Source organism: Archocentrus centrarchus, unplaced genomic scaffold (assembly GCF_007364275.1).
Source record: "Archocentrus centrarchus isolate MPI-CPG fArcCen1 unplaced genomic scaffold, fArcCen1 scaffold_133_ctg1, whole genome shotgun sequence".
Lineage (NCBI taxonomy): Eukaryota > Metazoa > Chordata > Actinopteri > Cichliformes > Cichlidae > Archocentrus > Archocentrus centrarchus.
The window spans coordinates 60,345-72,165 of record NW_022060178.1 but is presented as its reverse complement, the minus strand read 5'-3'; the positions used below and the strand labels follow the sequence as shown (position 1 = coordinate 72,165).

At 40.5% G+C, this 11,821-nt stretch overlaps 1 protein-coding gene across 2 annotated transcripts; it reads left to right on the top strand.

The window, feature by feature from the left end:
- The first annotated feature begins 368 nt into the window (after nt 1-368).
- Nucleotides 369-2,134, top strand: LOC115775440 (sodium/hydrogen exchanger 1-like). 2 transcript variants are annotated; one of them, XM_030722974.1, is made up of 3 exons: nt 394-471; nt 744-800; nt 1,302-2,134. In XM_030722974.1, exons 1-3 carry the CDS (start codon nt 399-401, stop codon nt 1,592-1,594), a joined length of 423 nt encoding a protein of 140 aa, XP_030578834.1. In that variant the 5' UTR covers nt 394-398; the 3' UTR covers nt 1,595-2,134. The 2 variants fall into 2 exon arrangements, with proteins under 2 accessions (XP_030578835.1, XP_030578834.1); XM_030722975.1 differs by lacking the exon at nt 744-800 and having other exon boundaries at nt 369-471.
- The last annotated feature ends 9,687 nt before the right edge of the window (nt 2,135-11,821 follow it).

The window sequence follows — 11,821 nt, the reverse complement described above, 5'->3', positions numbered from 1 at the left end:
ACACTGCCAGTGCAGTAAAAGCATAGCTGGATAGAAAAACACACAGTGGAACACTACCAGTCATAGATTGGCCTCCCCAGAGCCTGGTCCTCAAATTTATCCCAGCAGTGTGGGATCATCTTGGCAGGAACAAAAGGCAGCCAACATCCAAAGAAGAGCTTTGACTGTCCTTCAAGAAGCCGGGAGAGCTGTTCCTGAAGATGACTTAAAGAAATGACAAAACTGAGAGTTCAGGCTGTGTTGAAGAATAAAGGTGGTCACACCAAATATTGACTTTCCACTTTGTTAGAATTGTACAAACTCCTTCTGCCCTATATACTGTAGTTCTGTGCATGTTTGCATGTGTTTTAGTAAATTGCTGCACCAACAACATCCCTGTGTTTTCCTAGATTAAAGAGATGAATAAGTACCTGACGGTCCCCGCTCCTCCTCCAGACTCGCCCACCATGTGTAGAGCCAGACTGGCATCAGGTAAACACATTTATCTGAGCTCCAGCCAAATGCAAACACTCAGTAAATTCAACCATTTTACTTTCAGGTACCTCCTGAAATATTAGAAGAAAATGTCTATAATGGGAGCCAGAAGAGTCAGATATTGTATTTTTAGGTTCACATGATACTAATCAATAAAGAGTATAGAGACACTTACTGTTCCCAGCTGCACCAACAGATATTTCCCCACTGATGGAAATCTGTTTGCATGTGCCAGCCAGCATGTAAAACAGTGTGTGATTTTATTTTAGGCAAAGGTACTGATATCAGAGCTGGTCAGGAGCAAAAAGGAAACAAAATGTGTTCAGGTATGTTGTGAGTGTAGAGAAGATTCATTTTGAGCTGTGATAACACAACAGCAATCCTAACATGCATGCGCCAGTTGTCCTGCTTGTAAACACTCATTAATTATTTGTTACTAATGAGGCGACTCTCATTAAGAAGCTGATAAAAGCCAAATGCAGGTGATTTATTGCAGGCAAGCAGTGATGCTGTAGACTAGAGTTGAGCATGTTACATGTGGGGAGCTTCAGTTTGTGTTCACTTTAACTAAAAGTTGGCCTCTTCCAGCATGTGCTGCACCTTAAAGGGTCGTGACTAACCTTACTTTATTTTTGGGAAAGGTCTTAAAGCCTGTTGTTATGTAATTTTGTGCAGTGACTGTGTTGCCCTTCATGTTTGTTGATCCCCTTGTACATTCTTTGTTCATGCATGCTGAAGGAGTGACTGTATGATGTTAGATCCCTGTTAATGTCCACTAAAATAAGTTTAATTCCCTCATATTCTATTCTACCCTTGTCCACCTGTAGACCCCCAAGCCTACAATGTGAAGCCTGTGTCAGACAAGGTGCCCGTGATCCAGGTAGACCTGGCCTCTCCTCAGTCTCCAGACTCTGTTAACCTGTTGGATGAGTTTGGACAGGCTAACCAGCAGCAGCAGGAGGAGGAGCAGGGCCTGATGATGAAGCCCCCATTGAGGCCAGGGGAACCTAACAAGCCGGGTGAGGCAGACGGAGCAAAAGATCAGCAGAAACTAATGAGGTGTCTGAGCGACCCTGGTCCCAGTGCGGACGAAGATGAAGATGAGGCCTTTCTCCCCTGAGATAGCAGGCCAGTTATGGAAGGGCCATTAGTTTGTTCCTGCCATTGCTCTTTTTTTTTTTTTTTTAGGCTGCAGTGGTAGAGCAAATTCTGGAGTTGGTACTTGATAATGGTGGAGGGTGTGGATGATGGTCTGAGATGTTCAGGAAAGAACTATGCATTACCAAAGGTTTGGACTGTTCTAGTTTCAGACAATGTTATTTTTAGTGTCCGTTTTTCTGTCTTGGTGATAGCATAGTTGTTAGCTTTACGTTTGGTCATGTTTTCTGTCTTCAAAACCACATTCTCAGCTGCTGGGTAAGCCACAGAAAGCTACTTCAGCCTAGTTTTGACTTTTATTGCACTTGAGTTTCTTGCTGTCATTCTGTCACTTGAACTTGCTGGATATCCAAACATTTAGATTGTAGCTATTTAGAAATATTTGGCCTTATTTGATGTCAAACATTTTCACTTGGTGCAATTTTTTAATTTTATCTGTCTTATAACACATTTTAATGTCAGGGATGCTGATATCTGTTTGTGATCAGTTTGCTCTGGTACTTGTGGGATAGTCAAATCTAGATGTATTTAATTAAAATACAAACTGCAGTTGTTCCCTGGCTGTGGAGGGACTTGTGGGGTCTCCAACACCTACAAACCTGAAGAGATTTAGATGCTTCTTAGGCCATAATGCAGTACAGATGTTTTGGTCTAACATTATATATATTTTATTTTTCCAACCCAGTGTTTTATGTTCAATTTATGACACCTTTTAAAAGTCACTCAATCATGGGTGGAGTTGTTCACACTCCTTTAGACTTCTACACATTTAAGACCTTTAATCTTTTTTTTAACTTTTTGAGAAGCATTATTATTCAGGATATTACAAGAGTCAAGAAGTGATAGTTTGTACAGAAATCAATCCATGCCTCCTAACTTTCTTTAAAAATCTAAGACTGTAGGCATGTCATGGCAAAAACTTTTACTCTATGCAGGTCTGTGACATATTTAAATTGAACATAATATGCTTTTATGAATGAACCATTCATAAATCTGTCATTGCTTATACACATCACTGCTACAGGCAAAGCTAAAATCAAACCTGGGCATTAAGACAGACCTAACAAACAGTTAACTCGACTTTTTGCACATCTGAGCAAGACTGAAAAGTTACCTGCAGGCATGAAATCAGAATCTAGTGTTTCTTTATAATTTTATTCTATATAGTTGTACAGTGTGTTTGTAAAATACATCACACATCTTTTAACAGAGCTACTATATGATAACATAAATGATTTATGTTACTGATGTGATGATTTGCTGATTCGAGTTTGAATAGCTTAAATAAATGGCCGTATGTGGCCGATGCCACAGAGCGATAGGATCTTAAACCCGCGGGTATTCTTTCACCCAAATCTAATATCACTTGACTTAGTTTTTCAATATATGGCATGCAGAGATCTTTCTATGGAGTGGTGACTCCAGCATTGAAACTGGTGAATTAACTTCAGTAGTTTGAATGAGCCTCTTTCAGTTTTCTGGTTATTTTCTAGGTGTCACTGACAGCTGAACCCTCCTGGGTCTTTGTGCATCCAGAAACTTCACATTACAGCTGAGGAAGGAACAGAAGAACCTGACAGGCTCGTTAATGCCCTTCACTCTTCTTCCAATCATCTATTTTCTAGATTTCTAGATATGGTTACAGTAGCAGGGGTTATAGGATCACATGCGCTCATGTGAATGTGCACGAAAGGGTGAAAAATCTGAGCATAGCTGTGCTGTTGCAGTTGAGTTTGGTTCTCTAAAAGGAGTTACAGCTCACGAACAGGAGGGTCAGACCTTTAAACATCTCATTTCCCCGTTTCCTGACTAAACTGAATTTACTTTTTCTCTGAAATGTCAGCATGCCGGTTAGACTGTCAGGAGATAGGTGCTGAAAATGTCAACAAAGATGAGGTCAGAGGCCAAAGAGTTGTTTCAGAACTGAACTGAAGAGGCAAAGTTCCTCAAGGACCGTAATATTCACACACAGCTTTGGATTTTTGACCGTTTAAATTGGTGTTTAACTGAAGTTGCTGAAATCCTGAGAACTGTTTCCCTACATCTCTTTATCATAGTCCCAAATGCTCTTTGTTTTAGCCACTTAAAGGTACTTGGTTTTAACCCTTTACTGCTTGCAGGAACTGATTATTAGATCATTATTAGGAAAGCTGCAGCAAGTAATACATTTGTAAAACTGCTCCTGCTGAGTATGTTTAGCTGTTTAAATGCAAAGCAGGTTGCAGTGTTGCATTCATTTATTTACTTTCTGGTCTAATTAAAACATGCTAATAATAGCTGTGTATGTGAACAGATAGAGGGAAACCAAAGGACACACATTTAGACTAAAACAGTTCCTACAACAAGGCGCCACATCATTAATTATTACATCATTATTTTCTTCCAAAGACTTGTATTTGTCAAAAAAAAAAAGGAGAGAAATCTTTATTTTTCATATCAAATGCATATTTTGGGTGAGTGTTTTCACACTCCTTGGAGGGTAATGTTTGGAGCAGAAAACTTTAATCTGAAGCCATACAGCCTATAGAAGAACCTATTTTATCGTACTCATATATAATACAAAAAGTCATATAGTGATCACTCTTGCCTTTGTTTTGCTTGTTGCACAAATCAAACAAAAGCCCTTTACAGTTTAATTGTCCGTTTTCTTCACGTTTTTTTTTTTCAAATGAGTGCTTTTTGTTCGCTGAATGTTTTTCTACACTGGTAACTCGTTCCTTAGCGAAGCTAAAGCAGAGGTGGATGTATGTGATTGGTGCCATTTGATTTTTGTCTGTTTATCAACAAGTTTATGCAGAAACTGTCAAGCAAAACTTCATAACACTTGGTGCAGAGGTGGAGTGTGTGCAAAATACAAGAGTTTGGTGAGGATCGGGACTGCTTTTGTTGCATAATCCATCATTGGCTTGGCAGAAGATGTCCTCTGCGAGTGTCTAGATTTAAGTTGTGACACGTCTTTAAATGTGTTCTCATGTTTACTTTTACTCTGGAATACTTCATGTGCTTTATTTCTTCAGTCATTTTGTTTTTCGTTAAAAAAAAGGTTGTTTTACCAGCTTTATCTGTTGTGAGAGCTTTTAGTTTAAGTACTGTGTCTGCATCATTTTATGGGCTTGTTTTTTTTTTTTTTTTTGCTGTGGGTTTTCGCCATCTTATGTTTATGTTTAACAGCAGTTCAGAAGCATTTGTCGCCCACACTTCTGAAAAGTAAGTTCAAGCTTTGCAAAATAGAAATGGGCTGACTTTGTGCTATAAAGCTTTTAAAGCTTTATCTTCTAACTCAGTGCTCCCAACTCAGATTTTTCCCGTGGACAACTACAGTTGACCCTTGAAAGAGACTCTACCAAAAGACTCTACTGCTGTTTATTTATATATTGCATGCTTTAGACTTTTCCCCCCAATAGTTTTCCCTGATTTCCAGGCACCTATTGGTTTCCATTCATTCCCTACAGTATAACAAATCTCTGTAAAGACTTGCTTCAGCTCAATCACATCAGGTCTGCATTTGCATCAGAAATGGACGGATATTAACGATCTCAAGAAGGGACGACACGTTTTCACAATAACTGTGAGCACTGATTTGGTTATGATATGTATTACATGTGAAAACACTGCTGTGGTCTTCTATGTACTCTTAGCATTTCACCAGCTGGGCAGCCATGAGGCTAACAATTATAAAAGGCAGTAATCTGAGTGTGACACACAGATGTACTTGTCAGTACTATAATGACCTGCAGTGCCATAACATCACCATCCAAAGATTGTTTTCCTCCTGTGTTTACTTTATCTTTACCCAATTCGCCTGATCCTGTTACATGTCACTAATTTATGCTGAGCTCTTTTAGTCAGGTGGTACCTTTACCTCCAAACACAGATGTTACACAGAGCAATAATGATTGTAATGGAGTGTACACGTTGTGTGTGCGTGGCTGTCAGCTGGAATGTACTTTTTGAAGGGCCTTATTATTAGGGATGGGTTTGATATTCTTAATTGTAAAGCAGAGAAGCTGGAAACAGTGGATTATATTTCCCTTTTAATTCATCTATTTAATTTATGTCAGTCATTTATTTGTTTGCAAATAGAATTTTTTGCATTGATTGCAGGTTATTTTTAATTTTATATACACATGAATTATAATGTAGAAAAAGGTGCAGACTGGAATCTTTCGCGCACTTTCTTGTTGGATAATCTTTCGTTTTCAGCATTCCATAGTAATGACCTGTAAAACTAACAACTGGTAATGAAACTACATCTGAAACTATATACATGATTAAAGCTTTACTTTATAACACACCTGAGTCTGTCGCATCATTTGAAGAGGTTATTTTATTTTATTTTTTCTAACTAAATGTAAAGGAAAGGTGGCTGGAGCTTTCAGTCAGCACATGATGGACTATTGAGATTTTTTAAACATTTTGGGGGTAAATAAGGTCTAGTTTTAGGTTATGTGGGTTGATAATGAAACAAAACTGGGTTTATCAAAGACTGAAAACCTTCAGCTTCCAGCATCTCTTCACCTCGATGGATTTGTTCATACTGCAAACCTTAAGTGCTCAATTTACTGCTCAGAGCAGATTGATTTATTTACTCCGTGGCTTTTTACACTCACTGAACACACCTTGTGATACCGGGTTGAAACCCTCTTTTGTCTTCAGCGCTGCCTTAATTCTTCATGGCAGAGATTCAACGAGGTGCTGGAAACATTCCTCAGAGATTTTGGTCCATATTGACCCGATAGCATCATGCAGACGCTGCAGATTTGTTGGCTGCATATCCACAATGCACATCTGTTTCACCACATCCCAAAAGTGCTCTACTGGATTGAGATCTGGTGCCTCTGGAGGCCATTTGAGTACAGTTCAAGAAACCAGTTTGAGATGATTTTAGTTTTGTGAAGCAGTGCAAGAGGCCCGACGTGTGCAGAAAAAATATCCCTCACACCATTAGACCGCCACCAGCAGCCTGAACTGTGAATACAAGGCAGGATGGATCCCTGTATTCATGTTGTTGATGCCAAATACTGACCCTACCATCTAAATGTCACAAAAGAAATCGAGGCTCATCAGACCAGGCGGCACGCTTCAAGGTTTGACATATGCCCAGAGATGCTCTTCTGCATACTTTGGTTATAAAGAGCGGTTATTTGAGTTACCATCATCTTCCTATCACCTCAAAGCAGTCTGGCCATTCTCCTCTGACTTCTGACATGAGCAGACACCAAATAACGTAAGCGGTGAGAGGACATTGTGTTTTCAATGTGGCCAGTATGAAGATGTCACCCCAATCACCCTGTTGTACAGACGTAAACATGGAGGCCAGTGACCTCAGCATCAAGGTTTATTTATTAGAAGAGGTACGGTAGAAAGCAGTTAGTTGAGCATATGACAGGGACAGGGTTTTGTTTGTTTGTTTGGGGGGGGGGGGGGGTCCAATGGCATTTACTTCTGTACATTTTACAGCACCACCTCTTACAGTTGTGTACATTAATTCTCATTTGACTGAAATCACTCTGAATCTGTTTTTAGGACCGCACATCGTGGTGACAACTCTGAACTGGAAAAAGACTTGATTCATTAAAAATTCATGAATCTACATTTACTGCAGTGTGATTACTGACTAAAGGTGACTCAAAAAGTATTTTCTGTGGATTCAGTGTTTACTGATATAACGTCTGTTTATTTCTGGGCAGTTGAAATATATTAAAAGATAAAAACTTGATAGTTATAAGTAATACTAATCTCATGTTTATTTCTGAAACTGTATGAAACCACCTGTTGCACTGTAGTTACTGAGGTACTGATGCATAAATAGAACCTGTTCAATTGTTGCTTTAATAAATGCATCTTCTTACTCGTCCAGTTTTAAAGTCTTAACCAACAAATTTCATCTGCAGCTACAGGTGAGTGTAGTGGATTAAAGTGGTGCAACATGTCCTTGTAAAATGCAGCGGGGAAGAAATATAAAGTCACATAAACTGAAGTTATTCCAATAAAGTAAAATTGCCACAAAAATACAAAGGTTACTGAAGCAACTGTGTGAAGAAAGGATCAACATGATTCCCCTGCTGGATCATCACACTAGTTTGAACGTGCAATAACCTTTTTCAGCCAGAGGGGGCAGCGTGCTGCATCTCATAATTAAAATGAAGTCAGACAGCAGTCAGAGCAGAGTCCCAAAAGTAAAATATAACGGGGATGAGCTGGATTTATATATCTTGGAGACATTTTATAATTGGATACTTGCATGTTGAGTCTAATAAACTCAGAGTGAACTGTCGGCCTTGTTAAAATGTAATGGGATTACTTGGCTTGGCAGTGCTGCAGCTTGCTCAGAGAGAGCGTGAGATCCAGCGAGAAAGCTGCAGACGCTGTGACATAGCTTGTTTTTTTTTATCTGTTAAATGGAAAATCACAATGACTCGTGTGCTCCTTAACTAGCTTGGCCTGACAAACACATTTACTCTGCAATAACTTCAGAATGGCTATGCTCTATTTATCATATCCACCCATTTACATTGATGGCATTTGTTGCATTCTATCAGTTTCCAGCAGAGACATTTGGTTGCCAAGTGAATTTTACATCTGAAGAGTCTAATTTGAGACTCCAATTACTGGAACTGCTGTTGGCTTAAAAATCCTCTTTGTATTTAAATTTGCTGACATTTAGCTGATACTCATCCAGAGGAATTAATGGTCAGTGAACAATAAGATAAGCTTAAATTCCCGGATCACCAACATAACAAACAAACAAGAGTTAAGCTCTTCTGTCCATGATATCAGTGATATCAAATAAACTGAAGGATGATGTGGGTGGAACAAATGCACAGTGCTTTGTCTGGATCCTGAGGTACAGCACAAAAACAAAGAACAATATAAGTCTTCAAATAACGTGTCTCCAGTTGCAGCTTTGGAGCCAGTTTGCCAAACGGTTCAACATGTATCCACCTGCTAGTGGTGCCAGTTGATTTTGTTATTGGGCAAACTCAGACTAGATGTTTCCAGCTGTTGCCTCTGTTTGTGTTTAGTGAAGCTAAAGTGTCACCACTGAATATGTACAGTTTCTCAAAGGCTGAACAATTCCTTTAAGCTGTCTGCAGCATTATGGCAGTGGTGTCAGACTCCTTTTAGCTCGTGGACCACATGCAGCCCAATTTGATCAAGCAAACCCATTTCACCATAACCAGTTAAAAAATATAACACCCCTCATTTCTGTATATTTTGTTTCTGAGCCAGACTTTATTGGAATTTTTTTAAGTGGTCTTGAACAATAGTTCTCCAGGCTTGTTTACAAATTCTGCATCTTCATATCCAAGTATCACTGTTATACCTGTTGGTGCAAAATGCAGTAAAAAGCTCCAAAATTATTCTCTTTGTTTCCAGTTGTTACATTCTGTAAGGCCATCCAGTCAGCCAGACAAGAAAAGCTGATTTTTGCCCACAAGCCACATTTTCAACACACTTGCTTAAAGGCAGTGGATCTAAAATAGCTTTTGTTTTGATCATATCATAATCAGTTGTATAAATTTAACAGTTGTGAAAGAGCTGGAAACGCTCCAGATGACTAACATAATGTCACGTACCATCCTTTAATACATATATGATGTTGTTAAAATTTAGATTTTTCTCATCTTAACTCATCTTGTGTTTGTCGCTTTTCAAATCAAATGTAACTTTCCAGTCAAAGTAGTTCAAATGAAGTGAACACAAAATGAAATACACACCGTTAGCTGCTGTGACTTCACAGGTCGTTTTGGCTGTGGATTAAACACACACTTAGCTGCCATATACCTGATATGTAATAACCCTCCCCGCTGCTGCAAATTTACATGTGGAGAGTGAAGTAAGCCTGAAAGCTTTTCAGATGGATTTGTCCAAGTGTTTATTTATTCCTAGTTAAATCACTGTGTCTAATTTGCCTGTCAACTGGGTTCCCATCATTGAGGAGCCAGTCAAACTGGTCTTGTTTGCATGAGGGCTCTTCTGTTTATTTTCTCCCAGTTGCTCTTTAATGCTCAGAGTGGCTGCTCTTTCCATGTAATGATGTTTTGTTTTGAATATCAGACTCATCTGACCCCATGCCACCTCTAAAGGCACAGAGAAGCAGAGATGTTAGTGGACGCCTTAACATTTTTAGGATTGACAGGGAGACGCAGTTTCTGTAAACGTGCAAATTATTTGCATTTTCATTCTAAAATCCACTCAGCTAAAATGCTGAACATGTCTGCAAATATGAGCAAGTAGCTGCTTCAAACGGGGCTGCATGCCATATGCCAACCTACCAGCAGATGGCACTATGTAACCGTACAATTACAGCACTAAAGTCTCTACAAATTGATCCGGCTTCTACTTTTTCACTTGGACTCTCTGGGATGTTTTGTATGCTGAAAGCACAGTGGCATGTTTAATTGGCGTGTTTGGGAGGGAGTGAGGCTTTCTGTGGCCCCATTCCATCAGCTTAATGGTGTGTTTGCCGTTGCATTCCCTCTCATTTACATGGCCCATGTACCACATCTAATGTATGGCTAATTGTTGTGTTTAGGCAGTAAAAACACTGAACCGTCGCAGTGATGTGCACCTCACAAGTGAATGTTCTGGTTTTGAGCGTCGGCTGCTGTGCTTTGAAAATATTTTGTTACACAACAAGAAATGTTTTGATTATGAATGCGGTGCAGAAGGGTCACTCGAGGGCCGCATACACACAGCAGTTTGCTGTTTGTTTTCTCTATAAAAGGAACAGACAAATATAACTGCAGCGAGGCAATAATGCCGAGCTTATTGTTCCACTGATTCTATTTATGATGGACAAGAGATGCAGCAGCCCTGCTTCTTAGTTACACACACAGTGGGCAAAGCAGTGCATGCAGCACTGCTGGAACATAAATATATTTCGGAGTGCTTTTGCTTTATCTGAGAATGCTGCCTTTTTTATTTTTATTAGGGCTTGAAGGAATTTAAATAATAAGAGTGTGTGTTGCTGTTTAAGCCTTTAGGTTTCTGTGTGTTGGTTTCATCGAACAGGAATGATACCAACAGGAACAAGGAGTCCAATTATTAAATTTAATATAGCCATTTCAAACAGTTTACAGATTAATCTGGTTCAGAATTGTCGGAGCTGCCTGATGCACTTTATTATATGTTGAGTATATAAAGAAATGTTTGATATAGACCTAATGTATGTTTTTACATTAGTAATTCATTTTACACTTTTTTTTTTTAAATTAAAATCTAAGGAGCCATTTGGGGGCCGAAAGAGCCGGCTTTTCTTTGGGAGCCGAGCCTAAAGAGCCGGCTCTCTGAAAAGAGCCGGAAATCCCATTACTGGTGCTCTGTCGTCTTTTTGTGGCTTTATTGCTGGCTGGCAAACCAACATAGAACTGCATTACCGCCACCTACTGGGCTGGAGTGTGAATCACGCACGCACGCACACACAGATTCTAAAAAGCTCTCCGTCGCTGCAATGGATTTCCATCCATCCATCCATCCATCCATGCAGCGGCATCCTCCAGGAACCCCACACTCCCATCAAAGGCGGACCGTTTTCAGTCCGTCATGACTGAAAGGGCCTACGGGACTGCTCTGGCTTCCATGCAGCAGAGATGTGAGGCGAAGAAGAGGGAGGACGAAGTTCTTAAACTTTGCCTCCCTCGGAAAACCGAGCCGATGCCTCCTCCGGCCCCGCGACAGACCTTTGCACAGGCTGTCCCTCGGCCACCCCCTCAGTTCAGAATCCCAAAACGTACGAAGCCCCAGCCGCCCTCCGTACCCCCACCGAGGCAGCAGACGGGGGCAGGCTGGCCACGGAATGGCCCGACTCAGACAGCGGCTCTGCCAGGACAACCAGCGCAGCCCCTCGATCAGCAGGCCAGGAAGAAGAAGAAGGCAGCCTGACAGACTGCTCACTTCCCACAGGTGAAGAAGCTGGAAGTTCCCTCTTCACCAGCCCCACCTGCTATGTTCCAGAGTGTCCCCGTCTATGTCCCCAGTGCTATGTCCCCGTCGCTGCGCGTTATTCCCCCTCAGAGCGCACACGCACAGGCCACGAGGAAAGGAGACTTTGTTTCGGGAGCAGCAGACCCTGCCCCTCTCCTGAGTCGCAGAAACACACACTCCTGTTATTTAATAAAGCATGTTCCACTGCAGCATCCAGACTTACTGTCGAGGGCGCAGTCAAAACAAAAAAAACAGCACA

Coding starts and splice junctions, on each gene's coding strand:
- LOC115775440 (XM_030722974.1), top strand. CDS start 399: ATGAATAAGTACCTGACGGTCCCCGCTCCTCCTCCAGACTCGCCCACC. Junction 472..743: donor TAGAGCCAGACTGGCATCAG/GTAAACACATTT, acceptor ATTTTATTTTAG/GCAAAGGTACTGATATCAGA. Junction 801..1,301: donor AGGAAACAAAATGTGTTCAG/GTATGTTGTGAG, acceptor GTCCACCTGTAG/ACCCCCAAGCCTACAATGTG.